Source organism: Rhea americana, unplaced genomic scaffold (assembly GCF_003343005.1).
Source record: "Rhea americana isolate MKP2758 unplaced genomic scaffold, rheAme1 scaffold_14, whole genome shotgun sequence".
NCBI classification, from domain to species: domain Eukaryota; kingdom Metazoa; phylum Chordata; class Aves; order Rheiformes; family Rheidae; genus Rhea; species Rhea americana.
This window is the reverse complement of record NW_028185483.1, coordinates 4,783,375-4,802,477: the sequence shown is the minus strand read 5'-3', so window position 1 is coordinate 4,802,477 and position 19,103 is coordinate 4,783,375. Positions and strand designations below refer to the sequence as shown.

General features: G+C 36.6%; 1 protein-coding gene across 1 annotated transcript in view; it reads left to right on the top strand.

Moving 5' to 3' along the window:
* The first annotated feature begins 311 nt into the window (after positions 1-311).
* Positions 312-19,103, top strand: part of COL4A4 (collagen type IV alpha 4 chain) — a 75,727-nt gene continuing 56,935 nt past the window's right edge. Inside the window, exons 1-4 of the mRNA XM_085298596.1 lie at positions 312-396; positions 4,608-4,796; positions 8,214-8,253; positions 12,033-12,110. Coding sequence (XP_085154722.1) covers positions 4,741-4,796; positions 8,214-8,253; positions 12,033-12,110 — 174 coding nt within the window. The 5' untranslated portion in view covers positions 312-396; positions 4,608-4,740. The remainder of the gene's footprint in view (positions 397-4,607; positions 4,797-8,213; positions 8,254-12,032; positions 12,111-19,103) is intronic.

Here is a 19,103-nt window from a genome sequence, read left to right as displayed (position 1 = left end):
CAGCCCCGCGGGGGCCCGGGGCGAAGCGCGGCCGGGGGGCGCGGCAGTGGCGGAGGTGTTGCTCGCGGCGGGCCGCGGCGCTCCCGCGGGGCTTGCTGCCTCGCAGCGGTGCTTTCCTCGAGCAGCGCTTCCCTCGCCCTCCTTAAGGAGAACCGCGGAGAGCAGGTGGCTGATCGCACGCAGGACAAAGTGCTGTCCGCTGCATAAACGAGGAGCAGTGAGAGATGTTTCTCCCCAGGCTTTTCACATAACTCGTGAGGGATGTTTCTTGCCAGGCTTGATCTTGTACATCATGAAAGACATGGTCAGCTTGGCTCTAAAACCCCAAGCATCGGTGACAACGAGCTGGCAGATGCAGAGAAAAAGAAAAGAGAAAACCCCTCGTTTTCAAGCCAGGTAGATGATGACCATGTAGAGGAAATAGTACCCTGTGGAAAAATCACTAAGTTAATCCATCTTATTTATCAGATTTCTAAACCTATCAACAGTAATGGTGCTGTGCTCTTGACACAGGAATACAAAAATAAGGTCTACAGTTGTTTATGAGCAACAGGCACTTAAAACTGATAAGTACCTAAGCTTACCCTACTTGTTGTAATGCCCAACTTTTGTGCCAAAATTGGAAACAAAAACAAAACAAAAGGTCAGTAATTGAAAATACCAATAGTGAAATACATTTTGTGAATCAAATTGTAACCTAAATTGTGGAAGCATTTAAACTTGCTCGCTGTCCAACCTACTCCTTGCAAACACTGCTCTGTTGGAAAGGCATGCATGAATAAAAATGGATCTTGCTTTTCTGGCAGGAAAGAAATACCAGCTCAGTCTTGTGTGAATCAACACAAATGTGGGTCATCTGTCCAAGCTATGAGGGCATAGTGATCATTAGAGAGCAGCAGTGGCAACAGTGAACACTGCCTTCATAGAGTTAAACTGAAATTTAGTATTAGAAAAACTGGTGTTAGAAGGCAGCAAAGTGTCATTAACACAAATGTGAAAACAAAGTATACAAAGTTCTCTGACAACAAAATTAGAGGAAAATGAGACTACAGTGGAAGAAAGTGGTCAGTGTTCAGAAATGTGATTTCAGATGCAAGATGAACAGTATAACTCTCATTGAGTACAGAAGGGAATACTTAAAGGAGAGCTCTTAAATACAAGGCCCAAGAAATATTGGAAAAAACAAAAGAGAAGCAGAAGAAAGTAGACTAAACACTGTAAGGAGAAATAAATGAATAAATGCAGAAGACCTAGTGAATCAAGTACTGCTGTGATAAATAGATACTGAGTCAGTTTTCAAATGATGAAAATCTTGCATAGAAATTTCTTAGCAAGAAGTGAGCAAGCAGAAAACAAAGATGGGAGGAAGCTCACCAGGGAGGTAGAACAGAAGGACAAAGCGTTTAAGTAAAGACCTCTTCAGCCCAGTCTTATCCCGGTACTATTCCACTGACCTCAGAGGACAAGCAACTTGCTGCTGTGAAGTGTGGCCCAACTGCATGTTACCTGCCTGTGTTATAGTTAGGAAACACCGAGTAATGTTGCTTTGTGAGTTTCTCACATTATAGGAAAGTACTGAGAGCACGTGCCTGTATGTGTATTTCTGGGACCAATAAATGACTTCAAAGTAGTAGGTAGCTGGAACGAAGGCAAGAGCTGCCAGTGATATTCTTTCTGCTGCTCATTGCAACCATAGTTGGTGGCATCCATCCACAAAAGGTTTATGAACCCTTGATGTAGACTGTACTGATGATATTGCATCTTCAGAAAGCTATGAACTAAGAGAGACAATGTTCCTTGACAAATGTTATGCTAAGCAGGTTCAGCATGCATTGTGTGAAAATATGAAGCTGCATCCGCCTTTCACAAAAAAAAAAAAAAGAAAGAAAAAAGAAAAAAAACAGTGCAGGAAGGGCAGAGAGGTCAACCTCAATCCTAGAAAGCAGGTAAAGCTGCAAGAAGTGTGAATTTGGCTTTTTCACAGTATTTGATACTTAATAATTTTTGCTTTGATTTTGTTTCCTCAGGTCTCTATACTAAAACAAGGATATTTGTATCATATTTCTTTACAGAAAAAGATTCTTTTGTGGGAAACATTGCAGTTGTATGAATTTAATAAAATGTGCAAGGTTTTATATGTTACTGTAAAATAAGGAATGGAGCTAGATATTTAAGGAAAAGGATGAAAAGAATATGGAAAGCTGTGTCATGAATGAGGCAGGAATCCCGTGGAAAATAGCATCTGTTCTTATACTTAAAACGACTAATCTAATCATCTACATAAAAGAAACAAATTAAAATGGAACATACAATCCTAATTTTTATTTCCTAACTTCTGAATCCTTGTCTTTTCAACTTCAATGTTCTTGTTACACATGATGTTGGTTTATTTGTATGTAGTGATAATACAGTTGGGGCTGTTCTAATATGTTTTTCCTCAATAATTGCAGCTGTGTGTCTACCTCAAACTATGGTTCAAGTCCTGTGGACCTATTTCATCACAATCCCCATATAAGAAATTGTCTTTCTTTTTGATCCACTAGAGACTAAACTTCTATGTTATGTTTAAATGTCAGCTTTTTCCTCTTAGACCTTTCAGAATCCTATAAGCTGAGGTTTTTTGATGCTTGTATAAAACTTATTCCTCTGGTAGTGTTGAGTGTATTATCCTGGGGTTATCTGTATCTTCTTTTGTGTTAGGTAAGTGTTCTATGGAGGCAAAATGTAAAATATGAGATCAGTTTGACATACCAGTCTAAATAACTTTGTGATCTTTATATTCTTGCACTGGCTGCCAAACACTTCAAACTATAGAAAGCTTGTCCAGAAAATGATGGGTCCATTTAAAGCTTTAAATAGTCATGATAAAATAACAAGCTCAGTGGTTTAAATCTTCCATTTGTGCATTATGCATAACTTCAGACCATGTCAACTAGTTGAATTGGAATGGATTTTCACTGGAAGAGTAAAAGGTTTTCCACTAACACAAAGCAAACTTTGTACCAAATTCTCATTTCTTTTCCAACAGATAGAAGCTGTTTGAGTAATTAAACAATGAGATGAGTAGCAGACAACAAGAACAAATCTCTGTAAAGGCTAATATTTTATGATTGATTTTGAATTTCCTATCTGAGGCCATCCCTCCCTACACTATTTTATTGGCTTACAGTCTTGCTTATATTATTACCATAAAATCAATGAGGTAGGAAAGTGCTGGGGTTTGCTTTGTTTTGTTTTTTACAGATGGGAAACTAGGACAAAGAAAGACACTAAGGATTTGGCAGATTAACTGATTACTGTATTGTACAGATAGGGTGTGAACTTGCAGTATTTATTAGCTGTTCATAGGCTTTTTACTCATTAGTGAGTGCATAGTCTCACTCATATCAAGTCTCTTCTTCCTACTGTGGGATAAGGATATATTATGCGTACACATAGGAATTAATATTGTTTATGGATGAGCTCTGCTTAGAGAGCTGTTACATCATTTTGTGGTCAGGTATTAATTACACTAAATAATTGAAAGCAATACAGTAATGTTTCAGGAACTGTATGTTTTTATTTGCTTTACAAAGAAAAGATAACTGTTTGCTGAATAGCTATTAGAGAGCAGCCAGTTTGCTGTAGGTTCACGTTCTTGCTCCCTCCTCAGTAACTGTTTGCCTTGCTTACTCAAGGGAGTTCTCCAAAGGAAGCGACCTCCTGTCTGTTTACTCTAAGCAGTGTTCAATCTCCTCAAAATTAACCTCCCCAGATCTGGAAGACTTCAGCACTAAAAAATAAAAGCTAGTGAAATCTGTGCTATGTTAAAAGAAAAGTTCAGCCTCTAAGTTCTCAGTCTGGAATATCTTCTGTGACTTTTCTGCTGGATATGCCTTACTCCAAAGGATTTCAGCTTTTTTTCTTATTTTAGAGAAGTTTGCATGGTTCTGGTCTGCACACTGGCCCCTTCTTTGGATTTCTGGAGCCTGAGCTTACAAACAGATTGCTGCAACACATGCACATAGAACTGTATATATTTTGGTGGGCCTAAGTCAGATGGCACACGTGCACGGCGGAGTTGTATGTGTAAAGTCTGAGCAAAGTGCATATTGCTTATTCWGCACTCAGAGTAGCTGTGCTTTGCTCAGATGCATGTATGGACCACCGTCCAGCCCAGTTTGCAGAAGATACTGCTAAGACGAGTCTTGAAAGCGCAGCCAATATTTCCTTGATTTGTTTCTGAAGTCCATTAAGTCTTTACTGAGTAAAGGGGTCACATCTCTTATGCTTTTATCAAAAATGGTGGGTGTGATAGCTTTTTTAAAAAAAATAACCATGCAAGGTACTCTTTGTTCATCATTTCAAACATTGAATGAAGACTTGCCTTTTCTAGCGTGAAATCTCATACTCTTTTATGTTGAGCCACACTTTCACCCACATATAGTCTCCTTGCAATAATTGGATTGAATTGCTAATAAAATAAAATGCTACCTGAACAGGGATAATAAAATGTAGCTACAACATAAAGCTGTTGTAGTATGACGTACATCAATCATTAAGACACATTTTAGTCATTGAGTAGTTATTCATATTTGTACATCAAATGTATATTTTAATACAAACAGGTTCAGAGGGGAAAACAACAACAGAATGGAACAGTGTTTATAGACCAGCTACCAACAGAAGGAAAAAGAAGACCTACTGTCTAAAAAAAAGAAAAAAAAAAGTGCTGCATATTCAGGCCCTCAATCAGTGTGAATGGCATTAACAAAGGATTCATCTGAATGGATTAAATGGATTATCACAGCTGCCTGGTGAGTTTTACAGATCACTAAAATTTTTAACTACAGTCACTGAAATATATTCTTAGCCATCAGTTTAACAGCAATAAAAAAATCACCAGTTAAATGATTTGTAGACTCTCCTAAATTTGATAAACATACAATGTAGTATGTAGTTTATCTTATTCTTGATTCTTGRCCTAACAGTTTATACCATTTAAATTTCAGGTATGACACTGCTTAAATAGTAGAAAACAGGAACTATAATTCTGTGAGTCCATTTTAAGAGGAAAGATGTTCATACAGTCTAATGATAAGAAGTTTGGAGAAGAAAAAGTAATGACAAACTTAAACCAGAATGCCTGTCCCCAGTAATTTTGCAGATGAGGGAGAATTATTAAAAGGAGTAAAGAAAACTTTCATGGCTTGGGTGGAAATTTTTGTTAGCAGCCATGGCAGGAGTTCTTTCAGGAGAAAAGCCGTCCTAGAGGAGATTAGGGTCACTATGGTCAGGAGTGTTCAAAGATTGATTTGTGACTCAGCTATTCCATCTCTATAATATCTTCCAGAGAAAGTGGATGCAGTTTTCCTTCTTATATCAGGTCTTTATGAACCTTCTTGCACCAGGATCTTTAGGACTATGAAATTATGCTTTTCTACCTGGGAATGTGGCATAGCAAGCGTACCTTGCTTGAACCAGGCACCTCTCCTGCTAGGCGGTGTTCAATTGTGTTAATATGCCTTATCTGTCTCCAGTGTCTTTTTTATGTTTATTTGGTTTTTGTAAACCTAGTCTGCTTGTTACTCAGACATTCCCCAATGTAGCAGCCTCCCATCATAGCCATCTCCCCAAAGCAGCTGTTCTTGCCTTTTTTTCATGCTGTTTGTGAATGACTTACCTCTAAAGGTCTTGTGATGATTTCAGTACACAGACCACATCTGCCTGTCTTTGGGAGACAGGGATTTTGAAATGACAGAGGACATTTGACAGTCTGGCAAACACTTGCCTGCCATACGTGACTGGAAAAAGAGGAGACTTCAGCGTAGTACATCAAGAACATCACCGTCAAATTTCCATTTCAATTGGCAAGAGTTTCATGAAAACTTGGCATTTTCTTAAATGAAAAATAGCTTGCACCTGGCCAAGGTTAACATGAGAAAACATATTTATAGAGACTGTCTGCAAGTTCAGAAGGTTAGAAGCAAAAATAGCCTTATACATTAGTTATAGTCACAGCATGGACCAGTGCTATTCTCGATTACTTGGTTGAAGCATTCCCAGGTAGTTAAATCCTTTCTATGCCAACTCATTTGATACATTAAGAAACTATTAGGAATAGCAGGGGCACTTTGGCTACCAATCCTTTGTCACTAGTAATACCTGCAGCAATGGAGACTGTTGTGTTTTGTGGGAACAGAATATAAAGTAGATCTTCCTTCTGTAAGGTATTCCTTTGCCATCATATAAGCAGATGAGACACTGCCTGGTCTGGGACTACCATGCGATCGCTGGTTATATAGTCTCAGTTTCAGATATGGGACTAAGTTTGTAGCAAGTGACCTGCATAGGGACATGGCGACAACCCTTAGTGTAGCTGCAGTGCTGTTGCACCTCACCTTGTGCTACTTTGTTTCACCTAAAACTTCTGAATAACTGTTACACCCCACTGATCCTCTTTATCCTTCTTTTTTTTTCCTCCTATTAAATGCATACCTCTCCATATCTCATTCCTTGTTAGGATAGTATTCTATATTTATTATACTGCATGCACTTAAAAAAAAAAATAGGCCCACTGAACCAGCTTATCTCAAGAACACATTTCTTTTGGTTTCCCATCAGGTAGGTATAATGCTGCCAGTAAATCTATAGGGTGTAAGGTCACTAAGAATAATGCATATGCCAAAATCCAGATTTTTCTCTTATGCCTTCTCTCTCTTCCCTTGCCATGTTTTCATTTGGTTTATCTATTTAGAGCTTAGACACTGGCTTTTGAATTAAATTCTCTATACACAAAGTATTAGACCCAGTGCTTTCTTAGAATTCATCTCTTCAGCGATGCATGTCAGTGACCTAAATGTGGAGCCAATGATAATGAATCTAATGAAAGCCAACTCTGCTAGCAAAGTTTTGAACTATAAGCCTATTTGTTTATGAAAAAAGTTTGTAAAAATGATGGTATTTAAACATATATTCTAAGTCTGATTTGATTCCAGTAGACTTTCTCAGCTGTGTTTAGGGAACAGTATTATGCAAAACTTCTTCACCAGCTACCACTATAGCTGATTATCTGGTTAGCTCATATTGTTTAATCAATTATTTGTTTCTTATTTAGCAAGTGACAGTACCAGTTTCTGTCTTCAGTTACCACTAATTATTTTTATAAATATTTTGTTTCTATGAGATATGTGCATTTGGAAAAAAAGCATCAGGAAACAATTTTAAAAAGTGTATATAATAAATGTATATAAATAGCTAAAATACATTAAATTTGTCAGTATTGAATTTATCAGTATGTTGCAGTGCATACAGAGGTTGTATAATTTACATTCTGAATCTGTGAATAATTAATAGTCAGGAACAGTAAGCTTAGATTTACTGGTCCAGTTCTCAATACTGCAAAGAGTTAAAGGAAAAGTAGAGTCTGGTTGAACTCAGTAGGGCTTTAGGAAATTTATTCTGATGCCTAAATATTTGGAGTAATTTTGTTACAGGTTTTACTGTAGTCTGTAGAAATAGCACAATATACAGTAGGCTACAGATTACAGCCAGAAAAAATCCTCTTTTCATACGATGAGTGAGCGCTTACATCAAGCTTATTTCTTTTATTGCTGTAGAAGTTTTGGCCTACATTTCTATTTTAACTCATCTTTTTCTTGTGCATGTAGAAATCATAAAGAGCAAGATTTCAACTTTATAGTCCTTCACTAGCGATGGTTGGCATGAAACTGGGCTTCCCCAGCAGCTGCTCTGGGATCATGTAACTATTCTGAGTGTCATTCTACTCACCCCTCCTCTCCCCACTTCAAAAATAATACTAGCCACCTTTTCATTCTCTCTCTTGTTTTGGGGCCAATGCAAGCCACTGTCTCTTTTTGCTCAGGCTGCACCCCGCTGTGTCTGTGGAGGTGCAGAAGCCTTTCTGGCCATTCTTAATTCTGGGACTTGGGTAGGTTACGAGGGGGAAGTGTAACAAGGGCTCTTACATAGTCGTAGTTGTCCCTGTCTGCTTATTGTCAGTTTCATATATCAAAAAAGATAAAATTATATAGAGTGTGTTAATCATTTCTTGATGAATAGTAGTACTTTTTGTAATTGTATTTGTTTAGTAAATAATCACTCCAACAGGCCTTAATCGGGTGTACACGTCTCACTTTTTAGAGGATACATTTTTGTGAAGGTTGGATACTGGAAATTTAATATTAATTTAGCTTTTCCTTCTTTTAAATCAGGTGGCTCTTGATTGTTTTTTCAGCACAAGAAATTGATGGGGTAAGTGATACAGATATTTACTTTAGAGAGTTGATAAATAGGATGGTATAGTTCAAACAAGTAACATTATGCACACTAATACATCCTGTAGCTACGTAGGAAAATTGTGCTATTTCTTTCAATATTTCTGCTCTTTTCATTTTCACTTCTGTTCCTGTCGTTAAGCTATTTGTCCATGCCCCACCTATTTCCCAATTCAACTATTTTGTTATCTTCACCTTTGGATTTGTTTAGATTCTAACTTTGGCATCTTTAGACGCATTCAGAAAGCTCATTTCTAAAAAACTGTCATACTGTCATGCACTGAATCTGTCTCCTTCCTTATGAGTCCCTTCAATGGCTCTAGTGTATGTTTTACTTTTTCTAGCTTTCAAGCTCTTTTTGTGTTAAATTAGATCTTAAATTAGTGTCCTAATCTCTCTTAAGCCAGAATTTCATATAAACATATTGTCAATATCCACTTTACCTTCCACTCTGTGCTCTCCTCTATATTATACTCATATTTGCAACACCCTCACTGAAACTTTGAGTCCATCCTCTTACTTTTTTCAAGTATTGATTAAAAGCTCTTTTTTTCCGAAGGGTCACCCATCTTCCCCTCTACTTGTGGTAGGCTTTCACAGCAAAATGGGTCACAGGTACAAATTCACCAAGACTTAGCAAATAGAGGCCTCTTAAGTAATTTATTTCATCCTCTTTGCCATTGTTCTGCCTTTGTTTATGACCTGCCCTTTTCTTTTTATGCAGTGTTAAATACAGACACATTTATGCATGAACACTAGCAGTGTCAATCCTGTCTCCTTCTAATGGCTGGCTTGCTTACAAAAGAAGCTGAAAGTTTAGTACTAATACCAATCTCTCATACCTCCAACAATATTGCTAAAAAAAGGCTCTTTTTTTTCTATTCTTTTTAGCATCCTCAGTTGTTTTATCTCTGAAAGTGATAAGCACATACTATTTCTCAGGACATTATTTAATTGTCTGCAGTTTGATGCTAACATCTTAAACACAAAAATCAACTTTTTTTCTATGGTTTCTCCCAAACAAAGTGACAGAACGATATTTTTGTCACATTTCAGAGCAGCATAAGCTTGCAAATTCTTCAGTTGTCATTTCATATAGACACTCAAAATCTGCACAAATTATTCCATATTACATTTGCTATTAAAAAGTGAGCAATGGCCTGTGCAATGATTAAAGATGGAATAAATCAAAAGGCTGAAAATTCATTTTGAAAATGAACATAGAAAAGCAGGATACCAAATCTGTACATAAACTTTGATTGGTAGTTAAAAGTAGCAATTTCAAGAAACTGTGCGACTCTAGTTGTTAATGCAAATACATTAGAATGGTTGTAGAAGCAGCTTGTTTGGTGTCTGTGTGACTGCTGTGATATTTACATTTTTAGCTGCAGTGTAGATGATGGATGTGTTTTTTTAAAATAAATGTGTCCTAATACAACAAAGGAAAACAACCCACCTGTCAATAGAAACTTGCATTCCATTGACATGCCAGGAGAGATAAGTTTTTAATAAAAGGGACTACTGTAGAGTAGAATAATAATTTCATGGGAAATCCAGTGTGTGAAAGAGAAGCAATCTGTGAGAGAGACTATCATACCCTCCTGTTCTGAGGTTTGGGAGTACTAGATATTCTAAAAACATTGTAGATATAAAGAACAGAATTTTCTCTCCTTATCTAATATTTGTCAGTGTCTTTCTCCTTGAAAAATTGAAGTATGAACCTGTTGTGTTCCGCTAATCATTAAAACCAGTAATAAAACAATATTGACCTTGATAAAAATGAAATCTGCACTGAACAACTATTTTCTTGATTTCACTGTTTATTGGATTACTTAAATTATTTTAAAATCTTTTAAATTCTTGTCATCTTTTTTAAAACTACTTTGATCATTTACACACTAAATTCTATTGAAAAAAAATAATGTGACCTAGTGGACATTCCAACCACTTTAAAAAGTATACAAATATATATGATATGTATAATTAGTATATGTTTACTCCAACACCAGTCATTGGGAAATTGAAAAGAATAATAATATCATATTTATTTATCATAAGGCAAATCTACTGAATATACATTTTGCGATATTTTAGGTGCTCCTCAACTACACTTTTTTTTTTGCTTCATTTCAACTTTGTGAAATAAAATAGTCACTTCCTTGCTATCAGGAGCATAACGATGGAAAGTTATAATACAAAAAAATAAGTAAATTAATGGTAGGCAATGCATAATTACACCATGCACCTACTTTTTTCCCCCTTTTTATTTATTACAACAAGAGTTTAATAATAAGGTTTTACTACTGAGTGGTTTTCTTGATATTCAGCCTATTTTGCATTTTATCATTTCATCTTACTTAATGTTCTAACCTAATGGCAATGGGTTTACAAATTATAATGGGTTCAATTCAGACTTTGTTAAAATATTTCTAGGTGCAGCCTCTTTCCTTATTTGTATTTAGGTGTAATATTTAGCTTCACTGAATGAAACTTGCAGCTAATATCTTTCATGTTCTACATCATGCTGGTGCTTATGACTTCTACTTTGCCAGCATGTTTGTGCTGATAAGATGTCCCAGAAGTTAAGGGAGATTTTAAATGTGGGTGGTAGTGTTCTACTAATTAAGTATTGGAAAAGGTTTATATGATACTAATAGACAACTTCTAAGCCTTTCAACCTAAATTCAAATCTAAATAAACATCAGCATAGCAAATATGTGACTTGTGGATTGCCACCAAAGATGCTGAGGCATCATTTTTCAGTCTCCAGAGAAGTAAACTTTCGAAGATCTGCTGCATCTTCTATATCACTAATATGAACAATTACAAATAGTCAGACACACAGATCACGTGCTTGTGGTACTGAGATTCACCCTCACTTTGCCCCATGACTTGCAAAACAAAGGACAAGCTCAGCATGTGAGAACAGCTTTTAGGCTCCAGTGGTGTTTTGTGCTGCTGAAGCTCACCAAGAACAGGAGAGCTGTGTCCGTGCTGTGCATTTGTCATGGTTCGCAGAAGCACTCTGGCTACCTCCCAGCTGCAGAGAGAGTGCATTTCTTGTGCCCTGTGCTCCCAGTGTTCCCCACTACCAGACCAGAGGGTCTACTGGAGTGTACATCTTTGCCTACACCTGTGGGTTTCCTTGCAAATGAAGCCAGGGAATGAATGTGGGACAAAACATATAGTCCAAGGTACAACCCATGTGACAATTACAGGCACATGTTTGGAAATGACAGCTAGACGTACAAATAACCCCTGTTCCTAGGATGAGGTAGCAGACTTGTCAGCTTGAAAGTGTGGTCTCCACTCCTCTAAGATAATGATTTTTCCCTCAGATCCAAAACATCCTCTCTTTATTGTGGCAAAGTGAAGTGCTACACTGTATTCTGAGAGTTGCTGCTATGCCAAGTTTCTTGTTCAGCAGGAAATTACCCTGTGACTATACAAGGGTAGCCAAATTTTTTGATCTTAAAAATCAACTATTAGGACAAAATATGTACAGATCAAAAGCTTTAGGGCATATTTTAGTTGCATACAAAGAAGTAATAGAGTCTTAATTCTGATAACATAGAGGATCCACAAATTATGTTTAGTTCTTTAAGATAGATTTACTTAAATAGGAATGTCTTCCTAATGTTTTACCCTTTCAGAAATACCTAGCAATTTAAAGAAAACTAATGAAGTGCCATGTCATGTGATAAAGTAACTGTTGTCTACTGCATATTAATAAATTCATAAACTTTTAATTTTTAGGGAGAATATGCGTATATTGACCCATGTCGGGGACAGGATTGTTCAATTTGTCGGTGCTTTCCAGAAAAAGGATCAAGAGTAAGTAATAAATAGAACTACTAAAAACTCTCATAAATACTGCTTACTTCCTGTTTATCACTCTTCTTTCAAATTGGTATGTGTGGTGAACAAAAACAAGTGAAAATAAACAAGTCTGTATATAGCAAATTAGCATAATTCTATCGAGGGTATGAAGTACAGCCACAGTCAAAGGAAATTAAGACTGCTTGTGAGCAGCTTTGGTAGTAAATTAGGCTTGTAATAATCTTAGTAGTTTTGTTGTTATTATTAAGGAAAAGATTCTTTGACATCAACCTGGTTGTTAGACAAAGGTCATTATTAAGATGTATTAAATTTAGAAATCTATACTAGTTTTCTCCCAAGAAACTGCTTCTACTCTTTAGCAGTTTTGTGAGAACTTAGGTGTTTCTTATTTTGGCAAGGTCATTCTGAAAAAGCTTGGTGTTTTTTCGTGTTACTAGCTTAATACACTAAATATAAATCGAATCTGAATTGTCATTGCTGTATAAATAATTGTAAAAGGTGAGATGAGGCCTAGACATTTTTCTTACACACTAGAACTAATATCTTGTGCATCTTCCCTGCCCTGATACTTTCTTGACCACCTGTAAGAACTGGATACCACCTCTTGGAAGGGTGTATACATTGCTACCTGTTAATTGAAATATGGTCCAGCTATAACTAGTTTTTATATATTGACAGTTCTTTCTCAAAATACATGTAACTATATAGTAATAGCAAATGTATTTTAAGTGTTACATAGGGAAAGGACTTAGATACATTCCATGATTAACAGAGAACTGAAAAATTTCAGTTAGTGGAAGAAATTGTTTTTGTTCAGAGCACTAATGTTAGATTTTAGTGTTAGAAAACTTATTTAAACACTGTGGATCAGTTTTGAAAAGAACAGTTGCCTGCTCCTTTGTTTGTGTCCAGCCTGAGGAAAGTGGCCACAGAAACAAGGCACACCTTTAGCTTCCTGTGTTTCTGCTTGCTGCAGTCAGCTGCATGCTTTGCTGTGTCATGATCACTGCCCGGGTATCCTTGGATACTATCCTAATCCTCCAGGATTATGTCTATATGAAAGTCCCTTGTGCAGTAGCATTTTCATAATACAGGGCCTAGGATGTGTCTATCTCTGTAACACTGTGTTAACAAAGGGGCATCCCAGGAAAAGTATTTTGGCTAGCAGCATCACTGTCTCTCAGAGCTACTGAATAGACTGATTTGGATGCCAAAAAACAACCGACTTTGAAACTGGAGGAAAAAAAAAATGACGAAATTTCTCCCAGTTCTAGTTTTCTTTCAATAGCTTGGAAGTTCTGAATTACACACCTATATTCAATCAATAATATATACTCACTAATTCATGAAGGGTCTTTACTAAGCTGTCCTCCCCACCTCAGCTAAACTGAATGATGGTTCATGCATTTGCAGTTAGTTTTCTAAATACTTCCAAGGATCTGGATCTCAGTGCCAAATAGGCATGTAGTAGAACAATAAGTATTTTTAAAATAAATACAGTGCAGTTAAGCAAATTTAAATCTGGGAATTGTACCCTACCCTGAAAACAGCGCTGAAATACAAATACACACTAATGAGTACAGTATTTCCAATGTAATATGAACTTATATTCCAAATAATTACCATTCATCAAAATGCCAAGAGTAAAAGGACTTATCAGCAACTGTAGGAAATATGACTTAACTATCACCTCAGATTGTTACAAATATTTTCTATATTAATGCACAACGATGAGTTCTCTTACATAAGATTGCTTAATCTTTTTCTTTCAGCCTATAACCCTGTTCATTTCTGAACTCTGATGTGTTCTGTCTTTGCACTCTGACACACTGACTAACTTTGCTTCCTAGCTTTAGTGGAGACTACCCATTACAAAATAAAAGACTTGTTTATCTTATTGTTAGCTTTCCAGAACATAAAACATAATGTTTTATCTACGTTTTAGTCTGAATTTTGCTGCCAGGCTGGTTCCTCTGACGTTCCAGTTGTCTTCATCTCTGAAGTGCAAGAACCTCTAGCATTGTACGGTATACAAGCTTAAAATTTTAGAAATATACTAATAATCTATATATCTATAGAATAGATATATAGAAGATTATCAAATAAATCTTCTCTGTAAAGAAGCTGGGATTTCTTTTTTCAGTAGTTAGCTAGCTGTCAAAAATAAGGATGAGCTAGCCCCTTCAGCAAATGATTGCTGCAAGCACAAAATGACTCTAGCAAATTCAGGTTATCGTGTTGGCAAAAGGCAATGCAATAATAAACCCATCCAGACCAGCTGGAAAACCTGCCCTGTAGCAGTCCTCCATAGATACCAAAKCTTTATTTAGCTCTGTTACACCAACTGCAGTTTTGGAGGCTTGTGCAGAGGCTGGATAAGAGAGGCAGGATTTGACCAAGCCACATCAGTATATGCAACCAAGACTCCCTTTTAGTGGGGGTGTTTGGTTTTGGTGAGTTTTGTTTTTTGATTTTGCCACAGAGAGTTGGATGTAGGGGATTCCCTTCACGATACTGCCTTGAATGTGGCAATATAAGGCTTCCTGGGGAACAGGAACAGATTGTCTTGTTAKTATACTGGTGAGGTATCATCTATGCTAGAAACACACTAGGTCAGACTCATTTTTAATTGAGTAAATATGTTGTTCAGACAACTCATCCAAGGCCTGCAATCAAATCCTTCACTAGACTAGCTAGAACATGGCCATTCATGTTATCCTTTATTGCTGGTTGAGTAATTCCAAACAGTTCCAGTTTCAGTTGAAAATTTAACCAAGTTTACAGAARCCTTATAATTTAGCCTTAATATATGACATCATTCATCTTTCCTAAAAGAGTTCCCTGGGGCAGAAGCTATCTGRCAAAGTGAATTATTTGTAACAGATCTGGTTAAATGTGCATGAAATGTGCATACATAGGAAAGATGCTGCTTGTATATAGACTTTCTGCTAGACAAATGTCACAWGGCCAACTTAGAAGCAACAGCTTGACATCTGAATAGGAGTCAAAGCAGCATGTTTCAATGCATTGCTAATGATCACTTCTCTCCATCCTTCTCCTTACACTAATGAAGAGGGGACTTTTAGAGAAGTCAGGATACTTTTCTGTCTCCTGATAAGACAGCAGCTTTATAGCTTCGAAGCTRAAGTGTGCACATCTGTTAAGGGATTCACTTTGTCAGCAGACTGTGAACCAAATATTGTTGCTAGTTTCATTTAAGAGATATTTGTTGACATACAAAACACTATAACAGTATTTGATGACATTGCCTTTATACAGATTTTAGAAAGTTACCTTCCTTTTTAGACTTTCCGTGGAAGCATTGCCACTGGAACTTTAGCTAGTAAAGTGAACAAATTGGTTATTTCCACATTTGGAATAGAATTCCTCATCTCCCCTAAAACAGGGAGAGACTAGGACAATAAGAGAACGGAAAGCTAAAGTTGGACTGAAATATATTTAAGTTTCTGAGTAAGTAGAATGGTTGTCAGAAATATAGCATATACTCTGAAGTTTCTATAGCAAAGCAGTGACTCAGATCTTTCCCCGGTATCTTTGGCATAGTACATAATGAGCATTTTTTTTTTCAAGCAGTTTAAGTATGATTAGTTACAGTTGTGATTACCAGGAAAGTATAAGAAAATTATGCAGCCAACTGTGAATGTGACGAGAATTGAGAGTTTAACTTCTATTTCTCCATTTGAAAATCTCTTACAGTGTCAACATAGGAAGTCTTCTCCATTGAAAGAGGACAGAATAATTAGGTTGTAGCTAAAGCAAAGATAATTGTTGGAGAACTGGTGGCCATAGTTAAATGAAGAGAAACTAGATGTGTTGGAAAGAAAGTAGGAGCAAATATCTGAATTTTTATTTAATACTTTATATATAACCAAGCATACACAAGCATTGGTTGATATGTTGGTTTTTTAGTAGAGCTTATGTACCTATTCTTTTTATTTCTCTCACTCTTAGATAACACTGTCTATATAGTAAACAGATATGCATTATTATTCATTAGTGAGAAACCACTATTTGAAAAACATTCTTGTCAATATTGCTAGCAGTATATCCCATTTTAATAGTATTACAGTTCAACAAATCACAATGAAAGTTCAACTTCTATTTAGTTGGGATTGCACCCTTGTTAGAATTAGTTTTGCATTATACTATTTCTCTCTTTTTTTTTTATGTCAGAATTTGAAAGGACTCTTTCTCGCATAGGTCTTTGTTAAACTGTGCTGTTAAATCTCTTTGCATGTACCATGTGCCATTATACATATTAATTTTAGAACTATGGAACAGTTAAATGAGGAAAGAAAGTCACTAGTGAAAATATATAAACCAATGAGCATGCTGCGTTGCCAGTTCTGAACAACTGAGACTTCCTCCTGCCTTTTCTCTCCCAGTCAAGTTGTATGATCTTTCAAGAAGCAAGAGCAGCTGATTTTATTATAGGCAAATAAATTCTTCTTGTTCTTCCTCTTTGCTCWCCTACAGTCCTTGATTTTAATTTTCTCCTGATACATCCATCATCTGATGGTGACACCTTTCCTCCATTTTCCCTCCTTTCTCTAAGTCAGTTCCTTGGTAACTCCTACAATACTGTTTCAGAGGCATCCAAAAATGCTGGATGCTCTAACAGAATTTAGACAGTCAAAAAAACATTTGCAGTTAGCACTGACTGATTATAAATCTGTCCTGTGCCGACCCCGGAGTTTTATCCCATTCAATTCTTTTTGCTTTGTTTATAGAGTTAAGTAGATTTAGAAAGCAAGCCTCTATTCATGGCCCGACCTGATCTAGCTTCTGCTATGAGATCATGTGAAATGCCTGGAGCAAAGTGAATAGCAAATATAACTCAGCAAGACCAATGTCCATTCTTTTGCATATGAAGCAAGTGGCCTGGTATCAAGGACAATTTTAAAACTCTATGGTAGGTTTGTCCTCTGGCATCACTACTCTTATCACATTTCCATAATAGATCCTGTGGGTTAACCGAGTYCAAGTTATGGAATAGTGTAAATACATTTAAGATTCCCTAACCGGGAAGCTGTGTAAATTCTGTCTGTTTTCAGGACTAAGAGGCATTTGTTAAACCATGCGTATTTGCATGCCAGTACACTACTGAAGTGTTGGATATATAGAACATAAACAAACATTGATCTATTGCTCACATGGAACATCCAACATTGTCTTTGAGGTTATGCTGTACGCTCAGGAAGCAAATATGTATAATTCATATTTTTGACATCAGATACACATCTTAGCTGAATCCACTGTCAGAGGTACATACACATTAGCATTTAAGGAAACTCACATCTGTCCCACTATTTGCTTCATACTCTTGGATCATTTCCCCCAGTATATTAGCTACAATACATTTTTAAAATTGAAGGTTTCTGAAGCTTATTATACATTTCTGAAGTATTTCTATCATATTTTACATATGTTAGCTGAGAGACTTAAACAATGGACCTGAAGAAATTAGGTTCCTAGACCTATATCTGAAGCAGATCACAAATCTGTAACTAGGCAGAACAGTAGGCAGTTCTCTGGATTCAGGAGCTAGGTTTTGAGCTGGTACAGAGWGGAGTCTGCTTACCAGGATATGGAATAGGAACAGGATCACTGTAAAGTGTGTTTGAAGCTGTTCTTCATACGCTATGTCTACCTAAAAAATGTTAAATTAACATTTTTTAATATCAGATGTTTCCAAATTTTAAAGAGTTTTGATCTTGATAAATAATCTCTTCTTCTGTTCTGGATATCTTTCTTTCCACAATAATTTTAATTTGTCTGTCCCACCATACCATATATAGCATTTTTCCTCAGTTGCAGTAGGACAGGARCCTTTTCCACACTGAGCAAGGCCATTTAAGGGATTGCAGAGCTCTACAAATCCATTCATTTTCGTAGATCTGAGTGACACAAATATTGCTAATCACTGCCTTTTTTCAGAATCAGAACGAAAGTAATTTTGATTTTGTTAGCTAATCTGATCGTAATTATTTGTGGTCTAAAATGCTCCATTTGCAGCKCTCTGCTTTCAGCCATTAACAGTCTTAAGAGTTTCAGTGCCAAATTCTCTCTTAGTGTTTGTCTAACACACTAGTGACACCCACTGGCGTATTGGATGCTTCTTCTCTTCATGACTGCACAAAACTAAAAATAAAACARAGTACGCTGTATAAAAAAAAAAAATGTTTTCAGCTTTTCACTGTGCTTTGTGGTGCTTTAGTGAATTATCACAATGAACTCTTAGCTGCATCATCAGATAGCATGTTCCTGCAGCATATTGACTCATTAGAAAATATGTTGAAAGAGCATAGAAGTTTCCAACAGGGTGCAAGCTGATCCAGATGCAGAGACCAGTCAAACTTTAAATGTTACTATTGCATTTACCAACTCAAAATCTGTCCRTAGAAAGCAGTTTCCTAATATTTAAAAGTCACTAAGTGATCTGCTGCTTCTGAACAAACCAAAAATAAAGTATATTGCATATATTAGAATAAGTCTGTCTCCATTTAACTCACGGTCAAAGAAAAAAAAAGTTTTAGTAAAAATAAGAGTGGATTTAATCCTAATTGTCCGTTTTCTCATCTGTATCATGTTTTCATAAAGTTAATATTTAGAGGGTAAATTTTTGGAACACTGACTTACAGTAAAACGGTTTTCGTCCCAATCCTACATGGTTACAGTGGAGGARTGGACAACCCTACAAACTCTGGAAGCTGTGCCTTTGCCCTGTGTGATAAACTCACTCCTCGAAAAGCGGAGAGGCTATGGGTGGAGCTTAGAGGAATAGCAGATGCTCCATCCCACTGAGCAAATTACATAAGAAAACATCTGTCTACAAATGCCTTTGTGTGTTCTTCTCTGTTGCCCTCAAACTACTCCACTTGCTTCCCTTTCTCCATCCTGCCCTGGTAATAACAGAAGGACTCTACAGTCTGGCYAGGCTCTTATGCAGAATGAAAAAGGGCACTA